At 42.9% G+C, this 27,963-nt stretch overlaps 1 protein-coding gene across 2 annotated transcripts in view; it reads left to right on the forward strand.

The window, feature by feature from the left end:
* Positions 1-238: 238 nt before the first annotated feature.
* TRPV4 (transient receptor potential cation channel subfamily V member 4) overlaps positions 239-27,963 on the forward strand; it is a 159,176-nt gene continuing 131,451 nt past the window's right edge. The window contains exons 1-2 of one of the 2 annotated variants that reach the window (XM_073629684.1): positions 239-511; positions 26,731-27,129. In XM_073629684.1, coding sequence (XP_073485785.1) covers positions 26,747-27,129 — 383 coding nt within the window. In that variant the 5' untranslated portion in view covers positions 239-511; positions 26,731-26,746. The remainder of the gene's footprint in view (positions 512-26,730; positions 27,130-27,963) is intronic. The other variant, XM_073629693.1, reaches the window with a different exon arrangement.

Consider the following 27,963-nt stretch of genomic DNA (forward strand, 5'->3'; position numbering starts at 1 on the left):
CTGTGAGGTAAAATGGTTAGAACAACGTTGATTCACAGAGGCACCACAGACTGTGAAGAACTACAAGTTCCAGCAGAGCGTGCTGAGATTTCTGTAAAGTCCCCAGGTACTGCTCTGTGCTTTGATACTCGGCATGTGACTGATGGAGAAGTTGAGAAGACAAGAAGCTGTGTGTAAAGAGAGAGAAAAGGGATGTGAGAGCAGACATAGGCGTTATTTGGAGGTTTGGGAGGGAAGTCAGGAACTGGGAGGAGGAGGAGGAGGATGTATGTGTACAGGGTGGAGGAGGTGATCGCTCCATACACAAGGACAGGTGGGGGGAGAGCTTGTGTGTGGGGGGCTCTGAACATGCTCTGCTCTTTCCTGGACTCTCCCAGCTGACGCAGGCTCTGTGTACAAAGGAGCACTCATTACATTCTGGACTGTCTACTGAGCCCGGGACTGACTGGAGGCTTCCAACATACACACTCAGGATAGCAACTTCACTGGGACCTCTCTCCTTCACTGCCAGGTAGGTACAGAGGGCTCACTCTGGGGTCTAAGCTCTCTTCATGGTTCCATCCATTGCTGGGACAGAGGAGAGCTCAGAGCAATGCTGGGAGGGAGCCCTGATATCCATTCACAGGGGTGATGGAAACTTAGCTCTGGCTGAAGACTATGTCCATGTGTACTGATAGTCTATGTCTGAGGTGATTATATGTTCATTGGTGACCTTCCCAAGGAGAATGGAGCGCAGAGTTCATTGTCTAACACTGTACACTCTTATTGTAGGTGCTTATTAATTCTGGTATCAGTACTGTATGGCTTACGGGATTTTTACTTCTAGTATTGGTACTTTGTGCCTTCCAGTATTTATTCCTCTAGTATTGGTACTTTGTGCCTTCCAGTATTTATTACCTCTAGTATTGGTATTTGTACTTTGTGGTTTCCAGTATTACCTCTAGTATTTGGTACTTTTGTGGCTTTCGGGATTTATTACCCTTAGTATTGGTACTTTGTGGCTTTCGGGATTTATTACCCTTAGTATTGGTACTTTGTGGCTTTCGGTATTACCTCCTAGTAATGGTACTTTGTGGCTTTCGGTATTACCTCCTAGTAATGGTACTTTGTGGCTTTCGGTATTACCTCCTAGTAATGGTACTTTGTGGCTTTCGGTATTACCTCCTAGTAATGGTACTTTGTGGCTTTCGGTATTACCTCCTAGTAATGGTACTTTGTGGCTTTCTGTATTACCTCCTAGTATTGGTACTTTGTGGCTTTCGGTATTACCTCCTAGTATTTAATACTTTGTGGCTTTCGGGATTTATTACTTCTAGTATTGGTACTTTGTGCCTTTTTGGGGGATTTATTACTTCTAGTATTGGTACTTTGTGGCTTTCAGTATTACCTCTGGTATTTATTACCTCTAGTATTAGTACTTTGTGGCTTTCAGTATTTATTACTTCTAGTATTGGTACTTTGTGGCTTACCAATTCTTAAATGTGATGACTGCATGATGGTGCAGTTTTGTTTTTTTAGAATGCCTTTCTTCTATTTGTAACTGGTAATCTGGCCAGTTAGGATAAGTTCACACTGGCATGAAAAGCAGGCGTTTTTAACACCCCTCAAACGCCTATGCAAATGATACAATGGACAGCACACAGTGCTGTTCACATTATCAAAACATGAAGCGTTAGTGTCCCATCGCTTCAAAATTGAAGCCTCGTATCGAGTCAGGATTAAGCATGAGCTCCGGCGTGCCACGTGCCGAGCCCGCTAGGAAGTCGGCGTTGCGCTAATCACAAGCAGTGAGACATCGTCCAGATGCACGGCTGCAGAGATCGGGAAATGTCTCTCTGCCTGTGATTAGCGCAGTGCTGACTTCCTGGCGGGCTCTGCACGTGGGCTGTGCGAACACGCCAGAGCTCAATCTTAGGATGCACTTGAAGCCTGACAGCTGAATGTAAAAATAAGTATTACCGGCAATAAATAAAATTGGTGTGGGGTCCCTCCAATCCATACCAGGCCCTCTGGGTTGGGTTTGGATTTTGAGGGGAACTCCACGCAAAAAAAAAAAAATGAGAGCGCGCACACACACACAGGTTTTTTTTTGGGGGGGGGGGGAGATTAATGTGCAGGTATGAGTGACGACCCTAGTTGCCTATGTACTTTAGAGGGAAAGCGGCATGCTTTTAAGGTGGGTGGCTGTCTCTTCCTGGTCCCTGCAACTGGCCACCTGATGATGCACCATAATATGTGCACATTATCAGAGGGTGATTGACAGAACCGGGAAGAGACAGACAACTCCCAGATGATGTAAGAGAGGAAGGTGACAGCACAGGACTGGGTATGAGTGGGTACTGAAGAGCAATGCTGGGTTTGCTGGGCATCTGAATGTTTATGAAGAACAACCCAATGATTACTCAACACACACACAAAAACAAACAAACTACTAAGTACATTAGTATTCTGTTATCCTATGACCTGTTTGGTTATTTATGCCTGGCCATCATCATTATTTCTCTGCCTAACAGCTTGAGGAAACTTGTGCTTTTTTGTGCTCTTTTGCACGTTTTAATTGAGCTTATTTGAGCTTCTTTGAGCATAAGTGTTTTTTTTTTTTTTTTTTTTTTTTTTCAAAAACCCTCCCCATAGCTAATTTTTTCCTTTTTTATTTTGTGCATTTTTGAGCATTTTTTTTGTGCTTTTTCACGCGTTTTTGGGTACTTGAGCGTCTTTTCTGCTCAACAGCTCCTCTCACAAAACGTGAGTTTGGTGGGGTTTTTTTCTGCCTGTAGGAGCATATGCCTGAAAAAGTCAATGTATCCATGCACACTGTAGCTAACATGAAGGAGAGTTTCCTGGCAGAAAAAAAAATTAGAACTCAAAAAAGCCCATAGGAGCAGCTTCTTTGAGATGTAGTGTGCGTGAGCCCTTAAAGAGGAGTTCCGTCCGCCCCTTTAAAAATTAAAAGTCAGCAGCTACACATACTGTAGCTGCTGACTTTTAACATTAGGACACTTACCTGTCCAGGAGTCCAGCGATGTCGGCACCGCAGCCGATGTTTGCATCAGTTGGTCAGGTGCTGCCGCCGCCATTGCTAGTAAGGGAACCCGGCAGTGTAGCCTTTCGGCTTCATGGTCGGGTCCCTACTGCGCATGTGCGCTGTGCTTTCTTACTGGCCCAGCAGAAGGGGAGGGAGGAGGAGGGGGGTCGAGCTGCTGACATACTTCGCCGAGGCCCGGTCTCCCGGAAGTGGGGAAGGGGACGTTTCAAAAACAGGTCCCCTCCCCGGGCACCGGAGGGGGGGAGGGGGGGACGAATAAGTGGAAGTTCCATTATTGGGTGGAACTCCGCTTTAAGGTACTCAATATTTTTACCGCTTAAGCCTCAGTATGTCTGTTGATTGTGTTGGTTCCAATGTTTCTACTCTGCATATTGATTTGAATATCAGCATACTGGGCTATGCACACGGTGTGTAGATCTTGCTTTGCATAAAATTTATTTAGCATAAATATATGTTTTGCAAGGACAAAAGACATGGAAAATTACGCAATGTTTGGAACATACCAAACTGTAAGTGGAGATAAAGAGAATAGTGACAGGTGGACAGCAGGAATTTGTTATAAAAGATTATTTACTTTCATAATAAATTCCATTCAATATCTCATTATTTATGGACTGTGTGTTAAAATCTCATCTGCTTTTAGTGCTGTTCAGGTCCCCAGTGGAGATGTTTCACTTTGCTGCCTTCCCAGTGCTCATGGTCCAGGGGCTTTGCTAGGTCTGCAAAATATCTGGGGCTAGCAGCGATCACCAACCTGGGGGGGGGGGGGGGGCATGCCGTTGGTAAGCAATTTTTCGCAGGCAAAGGAAGGCTGGTGTTGGCGTTTCAATCATCATGGCACCATGATTGATATGGTGTCAGGGTGATTGAAGCGCATTGTTTCTATTGTTACATTCTTATATATAATGAAGTGGTTCAACTCGCCATAATGCAGAATCAGTGGGAGCCCTGGGTGTGTCACTTGCCACGTCACTTGCCACCATTTGCAGATTGTCACTTGCCACGTCACTTGCCACCATTTGCAGATTGTCACTTGCCACCATTTGCAGATTGTCACTTTTCCAATTGTCACTTGCCACGTCACTTGCCACTATTAGTAGATTGTCACTTGCCACCATTAGCAGATTGTCACTTGCCATGCCAGCAAACTTGCATTGTCGCTGCATTGGTGGCAGGCTGGCAGCACTGGCCCATTTTAGTGAGGGCAGGAGAGCGGAGATGCAGGGCGGGCAGTGAGATGATGTAATCTCTCTGCTCCCCGCCGCACCTCCGACAATTAAAATACCCGTGCTGTGAGGGCGGAAGAGCGCTGATGTGTGACGAGCAGTGAGAGATGGATGATGTCATCTCTCTGTCATCTCTCTGCTACCCTGGCCTAGCTGTGATGGCGGAAGAGTGGTGACGGGCAGGCAGAGAGAGATGATGTCATCTCTGCTCATCCGCCCGCTCGTCTCTCCTCCACCTCCAATGCCACCCGCCGCATCCGTGACCTGCCCGCTCGTCATTCCTCCACCTCCAATGCCGCAGCCGCGACCCGTTGAGACTCGGGGCTCCAGCCTTGATAGCCACGCCTATGCCATGGTCAATGAGATGGGAAGCGAGGAAATCGTCCCAATGAAATTCTGACAGAGGTTGTAACCAGTGGCGGCTCGCGCTTGATCGCCACATTGCTCGCCCGTCACTTACCTCATCCAGGTCGCGGCTTTGGTGGTTTCCCCCCCACCCCCCCGAGTCTCCTCCCAGCGGTCACTTCTCCTGGCCAATCAGAATCTTGGACTTGAGGAGACACAGGAAGACCTTAGCGAATATTCATTCGCTAATGTCACACAACTGGGTGAGCTTGGGGGGGGGGGGGGGGGGCAGTGCACTGCCCCCCGAGCCCATCCTTATTGAAGCCATTTATTGCTGCCTGAGTTCTCTTTAGTGAAATTCACCATCACTTTCTGTGTCAGTAACCACCGTCACCAATACAGGAAGGTACAGGTATCCTCCTCAATGGGGACATAAAGAGCAATATAAACCTGAGAGATTCTATCTCCCAGTGTATATATAAATATCAATTTAAGTTTTTTTTTTTTTTTTTTTTTAATGTTATTAAAAATGTGACATTTTAGTGTTTTCTGTGTGCAGAAAAATGCAGGTCTCCATACATAGTATGATTGAGCCCTCAAAGTTCAAAGAGAAATTTAGGATTGTAACAAAAACTTAAATTTACATATTCACCTAGGCGGATGCAGCATCTGTTGCTCACTGACTTTACACCAAGAACTGAGCAATCAAAGGCTGCTGATCACTCAGTTCACGGTCTTTAGTGAGCAGATCTCTCTGCTCTACCCCTCCAGCACTCACTGAAGCACCAGGCTGTGGAGGGGGTGAGAGCAGCCGGATCAGGCTCTCAGTGGCATGCATAGCAGAAATTATTATTATACAGGAATTATATAGCCAACAGTTTGCAGTGCTTTACAACACGAGGGCTGACAGTACAGATACAATTCAATACAGGAGGAGTCAAAGGGCCCTGCTGGTTAGAGTTTACAATCTAGGAGTAGCTTGTTTTAAAGCACTTTTACTGCTTGTTAGAAATATGTAAAAACTTCAATGTCTATTATTTGGACACAGGTGCACTGAAAAGCTCACCATTCAGCTACAGACTTGGAGTGCTTATCACCACTTCAAAGTGAACCTGAGGACAGACCTATATGCATAACCATGGCTAGATTTTGTTCTGGGGTTACGTGGACTTCTCTGCCTAGTTGCCATATGCCATTTATTTTCAGTGAAAACTGGAATGTATGCCTTTTTACCACATGTGGCCATAGTTAGATGTCTTCTTACAGTGAGTTTAGACCTGTATGTAAACCTTCATGTCTCAGAAAAGATATGCATGTTTGGATCCCTTTTCAGAGGCGTTTGACAGGTTGTGCCTCCTCGCAGGCTGTTATTTCCTGTAATTGCTGCACCAGTACATGCAGTTGCGGGACATTTGCATTGCTTCTCTATTTGAATGAATGGGTCACATTCAACGGGCTTACTGCCCATCGAAGGTGACTGGAGCTATAGTTTTTACCGTGGATGCAAAGCCCAGCCTTGTGACTAGGGCATGTGAACTCTTCTTGGCTCGACTTTGCGTTTTTATCCCCCACATCTAACCAAGCGGTTAAACGCCTAAGTTTACTCTTTCTCTGGAAAGACGAGCATTTTATGCTTGCTCAGTTATTTCCCTCCTGATGTGCAGCAATAATAAGCAGCTCCATCAAACAAAGATCTTCCAACTAAGTGGGGTTTTTTTTGCATTGCGAGAAGGTATAGAATTTTGTGCATGTTTCTGCAATCCACAAAGGTGAGTGTAGCCATATTCACCAGCTGGCAGTTTCCCATACAATCTTTTATCCAAGTGGTTGCTTTGGGGTAGGAAGATATGGGGTCAGGCTATTGTACTAAGGCCCGGTTCACACTAGCGCTCCGACTTTGAGAGCACATGTCAAATGACATGTAAAAATTCATGTTTCCCCATGAGAGCCATCTTAACTGGTCTGACTTGTGCCGGTCCGACTTTGGAAAATGTTCCTGCACTACTTTGATCTCACTTCTGTTCAATTTCAGCCCATAGAATTGAATGGAAGTCGTATCCAAGTCAGATCCTCATCTTAATTGATGTGATTTGGATCTGACAGAGGAAGATTACACAGGCATTCCCTGAAGTTGCGTCGAAGTTGCCTGGCAAAGTTGTACAACTTTCATGTCAGAGCAGTGTGAACCCGGCCTAAAGGAACTAAAGCAATTTACATATAACCTTCTGAATTTATTAAACATTTTTTAACAAGTATTTTTTCTCCAATCGTCTTCCAGGGCAGCATCCGAGAGATAGGCTCCTCCTTCCTGCAACAGGAAACACATTAGTCCACCATTATAAATTTCTTAGTCTCACCTGTGTGCCCCAGTTGTTTTGTGTTTCCTCTGGACCCACAGGAGCTGCAAACGTTTGTTATTTTATCTAGTCTGTTATTTTATCTAGTCTCTGTGCTTTCTGCAGGGGACCCCCTGACCAGCATCCCATTCAGCCCAAGGGGCCTTGGGAGGGCGAGCAGGGGCAGCAATCTGAGCCTCAAGGCTCTGCCTGAAGTTTCGCCCCTACAGAGGGGCATGCAACTATGCCCCCAGCTGCACTACATGCCGCCGGCATTTTTCCCCAAAGCTACTGCTCCTCGGTGGAGGGCCATCCGGCTGAGCCCCACACTCCAGGTGCTTAAGAGGTTCCCTCGCTGTGCAGGCGACCTGGCCGCCGACCCTCCTGCTCACCGATCGTATTCCGCTCGCATCCCACAAACTTCTCTGCAAAATCCCCTCATTTGCAGTCCTGTCTAGGTTTGCAATGAAGTTCGAGCGGTGTATGACCAGCTTTACTATATGCCCTTATTTGTGATCTGTGATTGTGCAACAATCGTTCTAATCCCAACAAATGTACAGGAAGAGCAAATGAAAACAAGGTAATAACCCCCAAATATTTAGTGGGACTTTATAGGCAACTTTGAGACCAAAAAAAGTATGATTGAATAAAAAATATAGCGTTTATTACATACACATAAAATATAAGTGTCCTTACAGACAATACAATTAATCACACATATGAGAATGACTGACTGAATGGTAACAACATGTACACAACTTGTGACAGGACAGGATCTCCTCTTCACACCGACGTGTCAGGAGGAATTCAATCCTTTCTTCAGGGGTGTTACGGGAGAGAGGTGCAACATTTAGATTCTATAATGAAGCATAACAGTAATAATCAAAAAGGTGACACTATCACATGGACTCTGCTGCTTGATAGCACAGTGATTACATACCATATATGATGAGCAAAGGATTTTACAGCCTTAAAAAGTATAAAAACAAAGTTTGCTTCTGCCATTGGATGGAGACAACTATGCGTCCCCACATTCAGGGCCCCCCATGACCCCTGCAAGGTTCCCCTAGCCAAAGGTCCTACCAGGGCTTAGACAAGGAAGTCAGGAATCTAAGAAGAATAATGTGTGTAATGGTAAGTCATGTTTGTTAGGTCCTCAAAATAGAAGGGTTAATCTGGATAGTTCTTAAGGAGACTAGTATGGCGCATCCAGGGAGGGCAGACAAAAGGAGTATAAATCTCTATAACGACAATCAATGGTTACGAGGCCCAGCAGGACTACCTGGTACTAGCCACAGCCATCCAGTTGTACCAAGATGCTTCTTTACAAATGAAGCCTCAAATTGGGAAAAGTGTAAGAGGGGAGAAAAAAAGGGGGAGTATTCCAAGCACAACTTCAACACCAGCAGGGCAGATATGCCACAATACACTGGCACTGACACGGCGCGGGAGGCCTGTGTGCGCCGGACAGCATCAAAACACAGGCCCAGCAGAGGAGCAAGAGCCCCCCCCCAGTGGCACAAGCGAACCTAACCAGTGCACACATAACAGTCCAATAACTTAAGCATAGTGATCAAAGGGAAGTGTGAAAAAAGCATTATAATGCATACAGGTATTGTTCAAAGACATACACATATGTCCAATATGAGCCCTAAATGTAAGGATTATAAACATACAATCAGATTCAAGCAAAATGAGTAACGGGATGCTCCTCATTAATCTCAGGGATGTTGGCAGCTTATTTCATGGCTTTCTTTGGTGGCCTGCCTTCAGTACAGGAAGAGCAAATGAGATCATTTCATATGCATGTCTTCTACAAAACTTCATTCTTCTTCTAAAGTCTGTCTGATGAAATGAATATCAAAGAACCCATGTCTTGCACGCCACCTCTCTCTTCCCACTCATATTTAAATATATCCTTTTATATATAAACACATACAGTATGTAATAGTCCTAAAGGAAAATTCTTACTACATTGTGTTTAAAATGAAGGCAGCTGTCTAATAGCACAACTGCTATAAACTGTTTTATACAGAAAACAAAGATTAGATGTGTTTTTTTTTTTTTCTTTATTAAAGGATATATTAACTATTATTGTAATAACTGAAGTGATATTAAAAGTAATTTTTTATTATTACAGTAAAACATGATATACTTACCTGCTCTGTGCAACAATATTGCACAGGACGATCCCTTCTTCTTTGATGGTCCCCCGCCTATATAATATAGGAGTTTCACTTTTTTGAATTTTAATTACTGAAATTAACTTTTTGATGATATTCTAAATTTTGTGAGATGCACCTGTATTTTTTGATATGTCCATATGTTTAGTTTACCTCACCAGTATCCAGCCTTATGAATTACCCATGTATGTCATTTTGAGGAAGGGGTTGTACCGGGGAGCAGCCGCTCAGCCGTTATCACCCCCCCCCGTCACTCCGCCTGACTCTCCCGTCCCACCGGGAGACACTTCTGCAACCTCGCTGGATCTAGATCTAGATTAGAAGGGCTGCTGCACACAGAAGGTTTTTTATCCTAATGCATAGAATGCATTAAGATAAAAAAAGAACTTCCGGTTCCGGCACCGCATTTAGTAGCTGCTCACCGCATCAGCTCCTGCCGCTAGACTCCGAAATCGGCATATAAAACCGCCTATACCCGCTCCAAACACCCACAGCCTCTTCCCTCACACCCGGCCACAACATGGACCGGTTTGTGGACAAAACAGGCCCGCGGCGTGAACGGCACAGCCGCAAATCAAGGCCCTGGCTTCAGCCTACACGGATCCCCTCGCAGAGACGGCGCCTAACATGGAGGTAAGCGGCGGCCCGACCCCCTCCTCCTCACAACGTGACACTGGTCCACAACACCATGGTGACCAACACACAGCTCATTGCCCAGGCTGTGGCAGCTCTCCTCTCCCCCATGATAGCCGCCTCTGTGGCAAAAGCAGTCAGTGCAGGCATGCAGCAGCTCCAGGCCCAGCTAGGGGAACATGCGTCCAGGCTGAATGAGGCTTAACACCGCAATGGTTAACATAGAAGAGGAACTCTACCAGTCACAATCCACAGAACAGGTCCAAGACAAGATGAACAAATACATTCTAGAGAAATTGGACGATTTGGAAAATAGGTCCAGAAGGTGTAACCTGCGTTTCATGGGCATCCCAGAATCATTACAACCATCAGCCCTCACGGGCCTTTGTGCGAGGCGCACACCCGAAGCGCTAGGCTTCCCAGGCCCTTGCACCGTGGAGCGTGCCCACTGAATGAGAACCTTTAACTCCGGTCGCAAATCGTCCCGACCAGTTATCGCAAAATGTCTGAACTACTCGGACAAAGCGCTCATTCAACAGAAATACAGGCAATCCAGATCTCTTCAGATCGATGGAATAAAGATCCTCATCTTCGCCGACTACTCCATTGAAGTGTCTAAGAAAAGGAAAGCCTTTCAACAGATGTGCACGGAGCTACACCAGCAACAAATCAAATTTACCTTAGCCTTCCCAGCTACCCTCCGGCTCAAAGCACCTAATGGCGACCAGCTCTCCATTCATGATTCGTCCAAGGTGGAGGCCTTCCTAAGATCACTACGCACAGGTCCGCACCTCAGCCCCACTTCCAGAGCAGCTCCTATCATCCGTGCTCTAGACAAAGCAGCCCACGCAAAGACTCTCCAAAATGGTTCAGAGCATCCACGCCTCATTGGGAGAGCCCTTTCAAAGGCACTATATTTTCTGTTACTATTGCTCCTTAACCGGCCCTGTGGATCATCCCAGGCTGAGATGACTCTCACCACATCCTCTCTCCACTTTGTTCTCTCCTCCTCATCATGTACTCCACATACTGGTAGGCCGAACCTCTCTACTGATTCACACAATGTTAAAGTGTTATTGCTTGTTTATCTTTTTCCTCTTAAAACAGTTTTCACCCCTGGCCTCCCTGCGTAGATCAGACCACCCTCCACGTCCACAACCCGAGCTGCCAGCATTCACTGCCCTCCAATCCTGTGGATTTAGAAGCTGCAGTCAATGGGTCTTGTAATTCTGGGAAGCAGGCAAGGCCTTCCTCAGAGGACGTATTATTTCTTATGTGGCCTCTTTCAAAAGAAACACACTTAAAAATTACAAAATGGCCAGCTCCCGATTGCACCAAGCTCAATGTTCCCTTTACAGAGATGACACCCCTGACAATAGGAAGGCATGGCAGGTAGCTAAGCAATCCTTTGACACTTGGGCTGAAACCCTGGAACTAACCAAAAAAGTGCACATAGATGCCACCCTTCACAAATTCGGAAATAAGGCAGGCAAACTACTTTCAAGACTCTGTAAAGGTCCCCACCATCCGACCTATATTGCCTCCCTACGAGATGCCTCAGGTATAATCAAAACCTCACAATAAGGCATAAACTAAGCATGTTACACTACTATTCCTCCTTATATGTGGCTGACCCCATAGACAACCCGACAGCACTTTCCTTTCTTGAGAAAATAACCCTCATCCAAATATCTCCCTCTCAACTCGATGTTCTAAACGCACCCATCTCCCTTCCTGAAATATCCAACTGCCATTCGGAACCTAGCCCCTTCTAAAGCTCCAGACCCAGATGGTTTCATGGGCGAATTCTACAAATCCCTAAAATCACTCATAGAACCCACCCTCCACGAAGTCTATCATCGCATATTGTACCTACCCATGGGCAACCAAGGGATCATTAAACTACTAGCAAAAAAGGGTAAGGACCCACAAGAACCAGGTTCCTATAGACCTATTTCACTCTTAAACCTTGATGTCAAGATTCTCTCCAAAATTATTGCCACTAGATTAGCCACCATCATCCCCTCTCTGATACACCCTGTCCAATCAGGGTTCGTGAAGGGCAGGACTGCTACCATGTACATCAGAAAGGTGGTGATGATGGCCCTGGAACACGCTAAATGCAATCCAGAGAGAGACCACGCAATCATTACCCTAGATGCGGAGAAAGCCTTCGACAATGTAAGTTTCACATGGCTTTCCATGGTCATGACTAAAATGGGATTCTCTGGCCCTTTCGCCCACCTTATAAGTACTATGTACACCACCCTGGCGGCCAGGCTGGTAGCGGCAGGCCTCCTATCTGACAAATTCCACCTATACAAAGGCACGAGACAGGGCTGTCCCCTATCCCCACTCCTTTTCAACATTGCGTTGGAACCCCTATCCAGATACCTACCTTACAAAGCCCCATTACATGGCATCAACATCGGCAAACATGAACTACGCACCTCACTCTTCGCTGACGATGTCCTTATATTCTCAGCGAATCCCACCTCTGACTTGCTCTCGATTAAATCAATTTTTGACCAATTTATATTTTGCTCGGGCTTTCGCATCAATTACAACAAAAGTGAAATCCTCCCCATAGGCACTCATTCCAACCCTCCCTGAACTCACCAATCCATTTTCACAGTCGCTAAATACCACATCACCTACTTAGAGAGGGGAGGGTAGTTTCCCTATTTTTATTCCTATCACCTCAACTATCCCCCCCTACTCACAAAAATTTCTCAGGAACTAGATAACTGGATGGATCTCCCCCTCTCGCTCCTGGGAAGATGCCATCTGGTGAAAATGGTCAGTTTTGCACGCCTACTCTTCCCACTTCAAACCATTCCTTTGCTTCTAAACCATAAAGAAACAATATTTCTCAATGCTGCCATCTCTAAATTCCTTTGGCGAAACAAACGACCACGCATAGGCTTTACAAAGCTACATCTTCCCAGACCCAAAGGGGGTATCGGCCTCCCAAACAACATCAGAACCTATAATTTAGCCTGTCTATTGCGGACAGGTCTGGACTGGGTAGCCCAAAAGTCTAGCTACTCCAATTATTATCCAATTATCCCCTGGAAACTGCAATGGTACACCCATACTCCTCGGTGGCCCTCCATTGCGAATGGAAATCCATTCCACCGCCACTTCAGCATAACCTCCTGCTTCGGGACACAGCTATTGCTTGAAGAGAAGATAGGAAAAGCCTCAAACTCTCACCCTTCATATCCAGCCACCTTCCAATACAAGGAAACCTGAGCTTCCCTACGCCACTTGGCAGTGGAATGGCCTCACAAAATTTTTCATTACTATATGATTTGGAGACTGGTCGCCCTATCATATTCCAAGTTTTAGCTGACAAGTTCTCGCTTCCTCAATCACATGCCTTCCATTATGGACAATGCATCAGCTTTCTGAAATATGCCTGCAGAGATGATCTTAAAAGGTTCAAAACCACCTTTCAGGGATGTCCTTCTCTCAGAGCATTAATACAAAATATCGGATATTTACCAACCACCTTCTGAAAACCACTCCTCCACTACCATTCACATCAGCGGCCAACTGGGCGAAAGACTTTCCTGATACTGAGCTGGTGGACAAACTCCTACAAGGTCTCATTGCCATCCACAAATTGGTCTCCAATGAATCTTGGAGGGAAACCCAATTGAAAATTGTACACCGGGCTCATATCCCCTTCCTCTCAACCAAAGCCAAACTGCCTCTATCTGCCCTCTCTGTCAATACCCCAGGCCTTCACTGATGCATCGCTTTTGGTCATGCACCTACATCTCCACCTTCTGGGATCAAGTCCTGTCCTACATCTTTAATGTGACCTTGGTGAAACTACCCAAAGACCCCCTGCTCCTTATCTTTGGCCACTGGGACCCCCAGCTACTGCCCTGGTCACGCAACTCAACCCCCTCTGGCAAAGACTGGTCCCTGATATGCCTCCTACTCGCCAGAAGATCCATGCTGAAAAACTGGACCTCCAACGTATGCCCAACCACCTCACACGTCAAAAGAGACCTATTACAACTACTATTCAAAGATAAACTCAACACAGACTTATTGCATGAAAAGACCAAATCAAGTTTCTACCGCAAATGGCAAGCTTTTATGGTTTCGATACTCCTATGGATCTGGTGAGATTCGATGAACTTTCATTCTCATACCATGGGCCTCCCCCAACACCGTAAGCAAGGCGGCTTTCTCCAACTGAAAGACCAGCAACCTAAGGAACTCGCCTTTCGACGAGACATGAATCATCGCGTGAGACTACCTCTCACCCACCAACCTCTTCTCTTCTTTCAAACCAAATGACGGAGAACGCTGCCCTTGATAACGTAGCCACAACTTCAATGTCTACCCCCAATTTACCTCTATAGCAAGTACTTTCCCCTTTCCTCTCCGACCCCACTCCTCTTCTGGGTTCATTTATTTGTACTCTCTCGGTAATTCTAGGGACCCCCCCCCCCCCTTTCTAGATCCATCCATTTACCCCCTTTTTCTTAATCTGAAGGTTACTACCCTTGAACTATTATTTCATACATGTTTGACACCGCACACTTGGGGCCCGACTACACTACCCCTAGGTTACAAGACACATTGTTATTGCTATATCTTTTGCTACTTTCGACATAACGGCCGTTTTTTTTTTTTTGTACAAAAATACTAATACTGTTGTTGTACTCTGTATGTTGCATCTTTCAATAAAATCTAATTAAAAAGAAAAAAAAAAAAAAAGATAAAAAAAACCTTTTGCCTTTACAACCACTTTAGGATAAAAAACCTTCTGCATGCGGCGCCCCCCCAGATACTTACTTGAGTCTAGAGGTCGACCGATGTATCGGCCGGCCGATATTTGGCTTTTTTTACTTAAGCTGGCCATACACCATACAATTTTCTTATTCAAATTTCTTTAGGATTTACCTTTAACTATGTAGTATAGGGCCTGTCCAATTGCATACAAATTGAAAGTGTTTAGGTTTGACCTCCTATTATATGGTTTTGGTAAATCTAAAGGAAAGTTGTACAAGAAAATTGTACTATGTATGGCCAGCCTTAATCGTCATCGGCCGATTGTGCTGATAAAAAAAGCCGATTCAGCGGGACTTGCAAATGACTTCTGTAATTGAAGTCAATTGCAAGTTGTCTGAAGTTTTCTTCTCTCCTCCTCTGGGCAGCCTGCCAAACCTGATAAGAAGATACATTTGTATCTCTTTCAGGTTCTTTTATCAATAGCCTGAACTCTGTGGAGAAGTTTTCAGTTTAACCATTTAAAGACTAAATCTTTTTTGACATTTGTTGCTTACAAGTAAAAATTCTGTATTTTCTGCTATAAAATCACTTAGAACCCCCAAACATTCTATATATTTTTTTTTAGCAGAGACCCTAGGGAATAAAATAGCGGTTGTTGCAATATTTTATGTCACACGGTATTTGCGCAGCGGTCTTTCAAACGCAATTTTTTTTTTTAAAAAATACACTAATGAAATTAAAAAAAAAAAGTAAAGTTAGCCCATTTTTTTTCGTCCAAAAGTTTTGATTACCTGTTTTTGTGTATTTAATATTTAAGATATAGTTATTTATTTTTTTTTAATCTAAATTATACATACAAGTGAACTGATTGGAGGTTTGTTTTGTTTAATAAATGTTTAAATATAAAAAATTTTCTGTATCACTTATTAAGGCTGCTTTCACACTGGAGCGGGCATGCGTTGACGGTAAAATGCTGTTAATTTTAGCGGCGCTTTACCGTCATTTTAGCGGCGCTATTCGGCTGCTAGCGGGGCGCTTATAACCCAGCTAGGGGCCGAAGAAGGGGTTAAATGCGCCCCTGAAGCGCTGCTGCCGAAACGCTTTGCAGGCGCTTCGGCAGCGGTGCACATTCATTTCAATGGGCAGGAGTGTATACACCGCTTCAAAGATGCCGCTTGCAGGACTTTTTTTTAACATCCTGCCAGCGCATCGCCTCAGTGTGAAAGCACTTGAGCTTTCACACAGACTGCAGGGGAGCCGTTTTACAGGCGCTATTTTTAGCCCAAAAGCGCCTGAAAAACGCCCCAGTGTGAAAGGGGTCTAACTGTTAGATTTTATGAGATGAAGGGAAAAAAAAAAAAAATCGGCCTAATATATCGGCCCTAAAAAATCGGCATCATATATCGGCCACTGCGATTTCTAAATATCGGCTTTGGCATCGGCCAGAGAAAAACCCATATCGGTCGACCTCTACTTGAGTCCCATCTCGATCCAGCAATGTGTATGAGAGCCTCTCCTCAATGGACAGAGGCAGCAGCGGGAGTCATTGGCTCCTGCTGCTGTCAATCACAGGGGCCAAGCAGTATTCTGTGTGTCAATGGACACAGAGAGCCAGCTCGGGAGCAAGCATGCACGAATGCCCCCAGAGCAAGCAGCTTGCTATGGGGGCTTTTTGGCAGGAAGGAGGAGCCAGGAGGTTCAGTGAGGGACCTGCGAAGAGGAGGATCCAGGCAGCATTGTACAAAACCACTGCACAGAGCAGGTAAGTATAACATGTTGGTTATTTATTTAAAAAAAAATAAATAAATAAAAAAAACCTTTTATAATAAGTTTAAGTATTCTTGTGGAAGATTCACAGTTTATATGGTTTTTAAGTAGTCTGTGGGATTTCATTTAAGAGCACATGTACAGTATGTGTGGATTTAATCTTTGATTTTGTTCTTTAAATACACTAACTTTCCAGGAGGTATTATCCAGTACAGAATCTTACAAGTCTTAACAGGCACTAGAGGCCAGCGTCGTCATAATCTAGAACCTTCACATGCTGTTTAAGTAGTATCACTGAACACATTCCTGACTTCTGAAAAAGAAAGGTGCTTTAATGTACAATACTTCTCCTTGTATACTTGTATTTACATTTGACTATGTCTTAAATCCAGACTTAGGCACAGAAATGTGAACTAAAACCTGGGTTCACTCCCTAAAATACAAGGCAGATGTGCATAGCAGGAATGTATACATACAGCTCTGAATCTCTAAGATAAGATAATTTAATATTCTTTCTGGTTTTTATATAGCGTTGACAGTCAACCACATATAATAAATAAAAATAATAATAATCAGGTTACCATAGATCCCCAATTATCGCTATCTCATAGCCTCTTATGTTTTTAGAAGTGCGAATTTTATTTGGCAAGTATAAATACACACTTGAGACCATCAGAAATCTCCTGGGGCACGTTTACTACTGGTCAAGAACATCATTTTTATGACATTTGTTTTGAAGCATATCTAAACTCAAAAACAAAAATATAATACATGCAGTGCCTGCTGCATTAGTGTTTTTTTTTTTTTTCTTTTCACCTGATGATCCTGCCGGTAGGTAATACATCTCCTGCCCTAGGGTAACAAGACTCGCTGTACTGTATCTATGGGGTAGCACCTTTGTCACGCAAAAGCTAATCTCCTGATCTAAATAGTAGACATCTCCCCTCTTATCTTCATTACTTAGATGGATGAGCTTGATAGCTCAAAAAGCTGATATTATTGAAATCTTAGTTTAGTCCAAAGGAGGTCACAAGGACGCAAGATTTCTGACTGGATCAGCGGGTACTTGCAGAAAACATACTTGGCCTTCAAAAAGGAAAACTAATGCAGCCACCACGATTAAAGTGTCTCTAAAGGCTCAGGGTTTTTTTACCTTCATGCATTGTATGCATGAAGGTTAAAGCCTTCCCTGTGCAGCAGCCCTCCCCTTACATGAGCCCCATCATGGTCCCGCTGCTGTCGATCATAGCCAGTGAGCCAATGAGGGAAGAGGGGGCAGAGCCACGACTCCGTGCGAATGGACACGCAGAGCAGCCTGTTTGGGTGCCAGCACAGCAGGCTGCTTGCTGTGGGGGCACCCAGCAGGAGGAGGAGGCCAGGAGTGCCGACAGAGGACTTGTGAAGAGGAGGATCCAGGCTGCTCTGTGCAAAACCACTGCACAGAGCAGGTGAGTGTGCCTTGTTTCTTGTGGGGGTGTTTTTGTTTTTTTTTTTGTTTTTTATAACCAAGACTTTAATATCACTTCAAGGACATGTAAGCATCAGTATATTACATTTTTGTTCTAGGGGGAAGGTGGGGAAAGGTAAAAAAAAATATTACATAAACTGGTTTCAGTGTAGTTAGTTGCTTAGTTTTGAGTACCTATCCTTTAAGGGTGACCAAACTGCTACAAACAGCAACTCTGTTGCAGTGGAAAGAGCTGTTTTATTGCTGACCCCTGTGACTGCAAGCATTGCCCTTGATAAGCTGATCTTTAATCAATAGATATACAGTTTTTTTAGTTTGCTCCCTCATCCTGCTACAATCAACCGACTCCAGCAACAATCATCTTGTGTCTGTGAAGTTTTTCAGTGTTTGAATTAAATTAAACTAATTAAAAAGACTGTAACTTCAAAGGTTAAAGCTGAATTTTTGAAAACCGAAACTAATCTGTTGTAAATTTCATGGCCACCCTTTTTTGGTTGGCTTCATTCACACACAATGGCTATGTTTTTGTACAGCATTGATTATAGGTAACTGACACCATTTACAGACATTGTGTCTAAACATATTGTGTACAGAGCAGGAAACCATACTGAATAACAAATAGTTGCCTAGGGGCTTTTAGTAATTTCACACCCCCAGACTCGGCCTATGCTTTCACCTAACTCGTGATCCTCTGTCATCTTTTGTAATATCTTTTTGACTATCCTTGTTTTCCTCTATTAGGTTTTTTCTTTTTTTTCATTTTAATAGGTTGGACTTGTGTCTTCTTCCTTTTTTTTTTTTTTTTTTTTTTTTTTTCTTTTTTACCTCACCTACTATGTAAGTGTAGTTGCTGACTTTTTTAATAAACTGTCCCTCACCTGTCCCAGGATCCAGCACTGTGCTCACTGTTCATTGGTCTTTGGGTCCCCGGTACCGGCATCTTAACTGTGGAGAGCCCACTGTGCATGCGTGCGTGAGCCATGATGCGCTGTGTAAATGGACCTGTGATGTGTCCCAGAAGGCTGCAGGCAGGGAGGGAGAGGAAAACTTCTGCTCGGATCGTCTAGGCGATCCAAGTGGGAGCAGGTACCTGTCGCAACCAGGTACCCGCTCTACCCCCCCCCCCCCTCCAAAAAAAAAAAAAAAAAACACAAAAAAACCCAAACTTTCTGTGAACAGCAATTTTCAAGTCTTGCCACAGATTCTCAATTGGATTTAGGTCTGGACTTTGACTGGACCATTCTAAAACATGAATATGCTTTGATCAAAACCATTCCATTATAGCTCTGGCTGTATGTTTAGGGTCGTTGTTCTGCTGGAAGGTGAACCTCCGCCCCTGTCTCAAGTCTTTTGCAGATTCTAATGCCGTGTACACACGACCGGACTTATCGACGGAACTGGTCCATCGGAACGAATCTGTAGGACAATTCGATCATGTGCGGGCTTCATCAGACCTTTTCTGTCGAAAAAATCTGTTGGACTTTAGAAATAGAACATGTTTCAAATCTTTCCGACGGACTTGAGTCGGTTTGAAAAATCCGTTTGTCTGTATGCTAGTCCGACGGACACAAAAGGACGCAAGTCCGGTCATGTGTGCACAGCATAACAGATTTTCTTCTGAGATTGCCCTGTATTTGGCTCCATCCATCTTCCCATCAACTCTGATCAGCTTCCCTGTCCCTGCTGAAGATAAGCATCCCTACAATATGATGTTGCCACCACCATGTTTCACGGTGGGGATGGTGTGTTCTGGGTGATGTGCAGTGTTCGTTTTCTGCCACACATAGCGTTTTGCTTTTAGGCCAAAAAAGTTCAATTTTGTCTCATCTGACCAGAGCACCTTCTTCCACATGTTTGCTGTGTCCCCCACATGGCTTCATGCAAACTGCAAACGGGACTTCTTATGGCTTTCTTCCAACAATGGCTTTCTTCTTGCCACTCTTCCATAAAGGCCAGATTTGTGGAGTGCAGGACTAATACTTGTCCTGTGGACAGATTCTCCCACCTGATCTGTGGATCTCTGCAGCTCCTCCAGAGTTACCATGGGCCTCTTGGCTACTTCTCTGATTAATACTCTCCTTGCCTGGCCTGTCAGTTTAGGTGGACGGCCATGTCTTGGTAGGTTTGTACTTGTGCCATACTCTTTTCATTTTCGGATGATGGATTGAACAGTGCTATGTGAGATATATTCAAAGCTTGGGATATTTTTTTTTTTTATAACCTAACCCTGCTTTAAACTTCTCCACAACCTATACCTGACCTGTCTGGTGTGTTCCTTGGCCTTCATGATGCTGTTTGTTCACTAAGGTTATCTAACAAACCTCCGAGGGCTTCACAGAACAGCTGTATTTATACTGAGATTAAATTACACACAGGTGGACTCTATTTACTAAGTAGGTGACTTCTGAAAGCAATTGGTTCCACTAGATTTTAGTTAGGGGTATCAGAGTAAAGGAGGCTGAATACAAATGCACACCACACTTTTCACATATTTATTTGTAAAAAATTTGAAAACCATTTTTATAATTTTCCTTCCACTTCACAATTATGTGCCACTTTATGTTGGTCTATCACATAAAATACATTTTTGGTTGTAACATGACAAAATATGGAAAATTTCAAGGGGAATGAATACTTTTCCAAGGCACTGTATGTCCATATAAAAATCCACTCATTTCAGAAGTAAAAAAAGCAAGCATTTCACAATACAATCCTCTGTATACACAGCTCCACCTAGTCCCAGCGTGATTACGTCACCGCCCACTTTATGCGTATTGCCCAATGGGCTTTCTGAACCTTTGGGAAAGCTTTCAGTGCCTGAACCTTTAAAAAAGCCCATTGGGCGCTACATGTGAGGTGGGCGGTGACTTATAATGGATATGATAATAAGACTGGCTGTGAACAGGCAGATATCTTGCTGAGAATAATGAAAGATGATGTTGATTGCATCACTGTGCAACTAGGACCCGCTATGATGCTGTTCCTTGCTGACGAAAGAATGCAGTGAATGCTTTTTAAAATACCCATTCTCTTTTCTCCATGGTAACATTCGGTGCCCTAGAAAGTTTTTTCCATGAAAATTCCATGTGTGAGAAGTGGTTTCTTCTAACTGTGGAAAATGCTCAGTATTGCCCTCTAGAAGCACACTTCATGGCTTTTTAGTCACACATGATGCTCAGACCTTTGTGCATGGCTTGTAAATCTTGAGTCATGTATGGCAAAAAATTAAAAAAATGTTTATGAGAATTCTGTTGCTTGGGCTTTGGCTTCTGAGATTTATATGATGTATTTTAAGCTCAAAAGCAATGTGTTTTGTTCTGTAATTCTTATATTTGGAATTAGAGTGGAGATTTTTACATAGAATGGGGTAGGGTAATGGTCCGTACACACGATCTGAGAACCAGATCATACGATTTTTTTGTTTAATCCGTACAGTGGTTGTCCGAAAATACAATACAAATACGCTGCAAGACATTACATCACTTCCGGTTTTATTTTTTTTATTCTGTGATACGAGAATTTTTGTAACTTTAGTAACCTCTCCATTTTTGATATGCGACTAGCATGCAAAAAAAAAAAAGGCTATCTGTCATCCGATTTTTGGATTGTGTGTACTAGCCATTAAAATCCTTTATTTTTTTTTATTTTTTTTCATTGCCATCTCCCTATTGGGACACATGGGATGTGGGAGGGATCACCTCATCGAAAACACGGATGTCAGTAGATAAAGACACCCTGCAAAGCCAGAAAAAAAATTGGCTGCCTATGGATTTGAAAAGAGGATTTCTGTTTGGTTAAAGTGATAACACGCTGGCATTTATAAAACTATAATGTACCTTCTATCTCTCTTTGTTTCATCTCTCAAATGCAAGCTTTTTTTCTGCTATTCTGAGACTTCCTGTTCTAGGGTGGCTACATTTCTTCTCCATACCCCACTTTTGTGTATGTGAACGTAGCAACCCTTTCCTGCTTGCCGTGATGGACAACACATCTACGTCCAGACACATTCAGCTCTAATGGAATTGTAATACACACAGAGTGGAGCATGTGACCAGAAATAATGGTGCTGTGAGGTTCATCAATGGAGGATAGGGAGCATGAGCTTGCCTAATATGTGTACTTCCATGTGTATGTGTTTTTAATGACTAAATACACATAAAAAAGCCTGAAGTTGGGTTCAAACTGCAGTAACGTGTGTTTTGAATGTTGGTGAATTGCTGTGCCATTCTTAATGGCACCCCAATGCACCGTGTCAATGGATGTGCGTTGCAGCGCACCAAAAAGCACTGTACTGCTCTGCTGTGTATTGTAGTGCATTACTAAATATAGGGGATGGAGCTTTTTTGGTATTTTAAGCAGTGCATTCAAATGAATGGGTTAACGCGAGAAATAACACGTTAACGTTCATGGTTGTTACAAGAACAGACATGCTATTTCTACCTAAGTATGCATCTTAATATAATGAAGGTAGGAAGCTGTGTAGGACATTTCTTCATCTGCTGTGCAGGCCAAATTTCAAGGAAAACATTAGCAACTAGACAAAAACAAATCATGCCTGACCCATAGCCTGGAACCCTTGGCATGAATGGCTGTGAGTGTCTTCTATTACCAACCGGTATGAGAGTTTTCACCTCATCTGGCAAGCAGTGTCCCTTTTCGGAGATTATCATATCCTATCTGGATACATAGAGGTTGACTTTTAAACAGTGCCCTTTCTACAATATCTCTTCCATAAACCCTTGAGTGCCCTAACCATGTGATTAACCGCTTTAGTATGGTATTGGGTGGGGTGCAGAGTTGGAAGAATTTTGCTATAAAGATGAAGAGATCACCTATTTCCACCGTGGGTAGATCACGAGATCTGTCCATGTATGGCTAGCCTTAGTACTTTATGTAATACTGATTAAAAATGTATTACTGTACATTATACTGCTATGTTTATTTGATTCATTTTATAAATTGTGTTAGTATTTAATACAGGTGGTAGACCAGATAGAAGTCTCACCAAGGTGATAATCTAGGTCTTGTACATTCTAACATGGTTTACATCCTTTGAAGACACTTTGTCACATTTCTGTAAAATAATTTTTAGTCTCTTTCTCCTTTCAGCAGACTGAAAAGCAAAATGTCACAGCTGGGTGTTCTACTTTTGGAGAATACATTGAGATATGAGTGACACCATTATGTTTAGTTTTGTAGTTCGGCTAGCAAGCAAACACATAATGTAGAAAGTCTTGGGTAGTTTCAGTCCAAAGGTCCAGCATCTTTAGTCTAATGGGGCGTACACACGGTCGGACTTTTCGTCTACAAAAGTCCAACGGACGCCGACGGACTAAAGCTGGCTGGTAATCCGATCGTGTGTGGGCTTCTCCGGACTTTCAGCTGACTTTTTCAGCCTCAAATCCGACGGACTTTAGATTTGAAACATGCTTCAAATCTTTACGTCGTAACTACGACAGACCCCGAAATCCGCTCGTCTGTGTGCTAGTCCGACGGATAAAAACCCACGCTAGGGCAGCTATTGGCTACTGGCTATCAACTTCCTTATTTTAGTCCGGTGTACGTCATCACGTACGAATCCGTCGGACTTTTGTGTGGTCATGTGTAGGCAAGTCCGTTCGTTAGAAAGTCTGCCGAAAGTCCGCCGGAAGTCTGTCGGACAGGCTGTCGGACTTTTGTAGACGAAAAGTCCGACCGTGTGTATGCCCCATAACAATCAGCAAAAACGTGTCAACATTGTACACATAGGGGGAGATTTACTAAAACTGGTGAGATTTGCAATATCTGGTGCAGCTCTGTATAGAAACCAATCGGCTTCCAGGTTTTATTGTCAAAGCATAATTGAACAAGCTGAAGTTGGAAGCTGATTGGCTACCATGCACAACTGCACCAGATTATGAGTGCTTTAGTTTTAGTAAATCAACCCCAAAATATCTTTTCTATTACCTAAATTCATTAAAATGGCATTTTACGCCTGCAAAAATGTACAGAATTTGTTTAGCACAAATATGCAGTAAGTCACTTCCCATGTCATCAAAATGTAACACTCTTTTGGAAATTATAGTGAAACGTACAACAAACAGGTTTTCTGTGTAATTTCGGTCATGCCTTTTGTAACATGATGATAAAATGATGTTCAGTGAAAGAACTGTATGAAGAATTCTATAGCTATAATTTAGGTAAATGCTTTTTAAAATGTTTAAATGTAGTTGTCTAGATCTGGGAAATTACATGGTTGTATCTATTTATAGTGAGAATAAAAGAGAGCCTGTTTTTGGTGGCATTTAGGCTGTGTTCCCAACCACATATGGGCTTGGTTTGTCTAATGGTTTACAGTGTAGTCTGTAATGAGGACATCTTAGAAAAGCAGTCTGTCAGTGTAGACTTGTCTGTAGCATTTTAATGTATCATAAATGTGAAACGTATACTGATCAGCCATAACATTATGACCACCCACCATAACCTGTCGAGGCGTGAACTTCACTAAAGACCTCTGAAGATATGCTGTGGTATCTGGCACAAAGCCCTCAGTAGCAGATCTTGTAAGTTCTGTAAATTGTGAAGTGTGTCCTCCATGGATCTGGTTTGTTTTTCCAGCACATCCCATAGATGCTCAATTGGATTGAGATCTGGAGAACTCAACACCTCAAACTCATTGTTGCATTCCTCAAACCATTCTTGAATTCTTTAAACTAGGCCATCTTCTTTCGGTGCCCAGTGGTCTAGTTATGGTGCTCATGTGCCCAATGTATGTGCTTTTGGTTGTGAACACGAGTCAGCATCTGCACCCTGACCGGTCTGTGGCTATGCAGCCCCATACGCAACAAACTTCGAAGGACTGTGGTGTTCTGACACCTATCTCTTGGAATTAGCATTAACTTTTTAAACAATTTGAGCTACAGTAGTTCTTCTATTGGATTGGCCTTCCTTCTAAAGTGCATGATTGATCCTTGGCTGCCCATGACCCTGTCGCTGGTTTGCCAGTTTTTCTTCCTTGGATCTCTTTTGGTAGGTCCTGACCACAGCAAACTGGGAACATCTCAGAAGGGCTGCAATCTGGGAATCACTTTGACCCAGTAGTCTAGCCATTATAAATCTGGCTCTTATCACATACGCTTAAATACTTATGCTTGACCTTTTTTTTTTTTTTTCTGCTTTCAACACATCAACTTCAGGGACAATATGTTCACTTGCTGTCTTATATATCCCATTGCAAAAAACATCAGGGGTTAAAAAAAACCCACTGAAAAAGGCAGGTTACCTTGAAGATCAAAGCAGTGAAGTTTACCAAGACAAGAGAGGATTAAGGAACTGACCTCTCCTATTGTGAATTGCTTTGCCTAAAGGCATTCATTGCCATTTTTGAGATTAGATTTTGATGGGGAGATCTGTGGCTGCATATCCCTAACCTTACTCTATAGTGGCAGACTTAGGATATGTAAATAATAGGCCATGTGTGATGTGGTCAAGACATGGCATTTATGACATGGTTATATATAAATAGGGCACTCATTGGCTATAATACTGAGGAATTCCAATATGATTTTTAGGCCCACTGTTTCACACCTGCATATCCTATGGCAATGCAAATTTTGAAGCCTCTGACCATCTTTAGTAGCATGCTTGCAGTCTTACTATAGACACTCTATTATGTCCACAGTCTGACAGTTTTTTTTTTTTTTATCATTCTATACAATAAATATATTATGTGCTGTCCTTTGCTGTACTTGAGGGGCTGTACTTGAGTAACCTTAATCGATTAAAGCTGAACTTCAATAATTCACTCCAGGGTGGATTTGATTTAAATCAAGTCGATTTAAATTACTAGTAAATAAGCTTGATTTAAATCATTATTTTTAAAGAGCAACTGTCATCTCTGTCCCGCAGCAGCTCCTCCACTGACCCGCAGTTGACTCCACAACAGTCCCATTTACTTTAATGGGACGACTGGTGATGCGGCAGTGACACAACAAGGTGAGGGACGTGGCGGTAGCAGGTGAGTGGATGTCCGCTAACAGGCGCTACCATGATGGATCTTAAATAACAGGTGCTCTTTAAATGTAAGGACTTATTCTTGCTAGTTAGAATCTTTAATATTTGCAAACAAAATTAAGTTTTCCTATGTAGTGTACATAGATTTGAAAAACAATGGGATAAAGGAATATTCTTGAACTTTTTTTTTTTATCTCATAGTTACTGTGAAATTTGTGTGAATGCATCAATGCAGTGCATGTTATCTCAGCTTGCAGAGCTCGGATTCATTGAATGAGTTTACCAAACATGTAAATATTCCTAAATATACAGCCTCATGCTACATAACTAAGCTCAATTTCATGCTGAATAAACTAAACTAAACTATTAATGTATCTTAAATAGAAAATTAAAATGTTTACTTGTGTTTTTTTTTTTTTTTTTTTATCCACCTTGATTCAGCCACTTGGCAAACTAAGAGTTCAACCAGGTCTATGCATTAATATAAAAAATCTATGAGCAGCAGCCCCGTTAATACTTACCTGAGCTCCATCTAGATCCAGCGATGTTGCACAAGAGACTCTGTTTCCGTGCTTCCCTCCTCATTGGCTGAGACACCAGTGTGGTGCCATTTGCTCCAGCTGATGTCAGTCAGTGAGCCAATGAGCCACGCATATACAGGATTGGCAAAAATAACGATATGTATTGCTATTACAAAGCTAATGTTAAAACAGGAACGTGTATGCTGTGACCATAATTTCCCTTTTAAGTTCTGCAAAATATGTTACGTAATGTTTTGCAAAGATGTCTAAAAAGAGCTTATTTGAAGAATCAAGCTATGAGTGTAGTAAAAAAGAAGAGTAGACTTCAGAAGGTGTGTGTGTGTTTGTGTGTGTGTGTGTGTCTGTTCCTGTCCAAGAGTATGGGTCTAATGGATTTAAACTGTCAGTTTTTGAGGAACTAAATCAACCTACTTTTACAAGGTTTTCTTTCTTTTCAGCAGGTCACAATCAAGCATGGCAGATCCCTCGAGCCTTACAAAACAAAGCGCATCTCTAGATATTGATGAAAGTCAAGGGGATGATGGATCAACCCATAATGACACTTTTCCACTCTCGTCCTTGGCCAACTTGTTTGAAAATGAAGAGGGGGCGGTACCCACAGAGGTGATTCGTACTCCACACCATCCAGGAGATGGCAAGCAGAACCTCAGAATAAGATTTCAAGGGGCATTCAAAAAGGGTTTAGGCCATCCTATGGATCTTCTGGAATCTACCATTTATGAATCATCAGTGGTTCCAGGACCAAAGAAAGCACCTATGGACTCTTTGTTTGATTATGGGACCTACCATCATCACCCTACAGAAAACCGGCGGAGGCGAAAGAAAATACTTGCAGAGTAAGGAAACACTTGTTGCATGTTGTTGCAAGTACATTGTGTGTGGTAAAAAATTCCAGACATATTTTTTTTTCTAGTTTTGCATGAAGTGGTGTATATGTTAGAGATTCTGTCTCTCTGTTTATAGAAGATGGGTGAAAAAGATCAAGTAGTCAATCAAGCCTTTTTTTTTTTTTTTTTTCTCTGAGTATAGAAATATATTTATCCCAGACATGTCTGAAATCATCCTCTGTTGATTGACCCTACTACTGTAGGGAGTCTATATCAAGCATCCATTCTTTTCATAAAATTATTCTCTAAGATTAGTTTTGAACTCTCCCCCTGATAGTTCATAGACCTGCCCCTTGTTTTTGATTTTAATCTCGTACCAAAATACTAAAAATTACTGACCTTCTGAACCTTATCCACACCTGCTGTGTCTTTAAGGTTATCATACACCCAAGGCTATGCATAACAAAGTGTATTTGAGGGCAAAGAAAAAAATCAGTATGTCTCTTCAATACATGCACATTTTCCCAGATTTTATTTTATACCCTTAACAAACCAAAAGGAAGTAAATGTGACAAAAAGCCACTGTCAATCCAGGGAAAAGTTGTAGATGGAGTTTACCTGCTGCCAAGGTTGGCGTTACAGATGATGATAATAAACATGTAGCCATTGCTTAAATGAGTTGTAAAGGCAGAAGGTTTTTTATCTGGATGCATTAAGATAAAAAACCTTTCTTTTTCGTCATACTTACCTGTAAAATCCTTTTCTTTGAGTACATCATGGGACACAGAGTCAGGCTAATATTCATTACCTACTGAGTTATACTCCATCATCAAGTGAATGGAC

The sequence above is a fragment of the Aquarana catesbeiana genome, linkage group LG01 (genome assembly GCF_042186555.1).
Source record: "Aquarana catesbeiana isolate 2022-GZ linkage group LG01, ASM4218655v1, whole genome shotgun sequence".
NCBI classification, from domain to species: domain Eukaryota; kingdom Metazoa; phylum Chordata; class Amphibia; order Anura; family Ranidae; genus Aquarana; species Aquarana catesbeiana.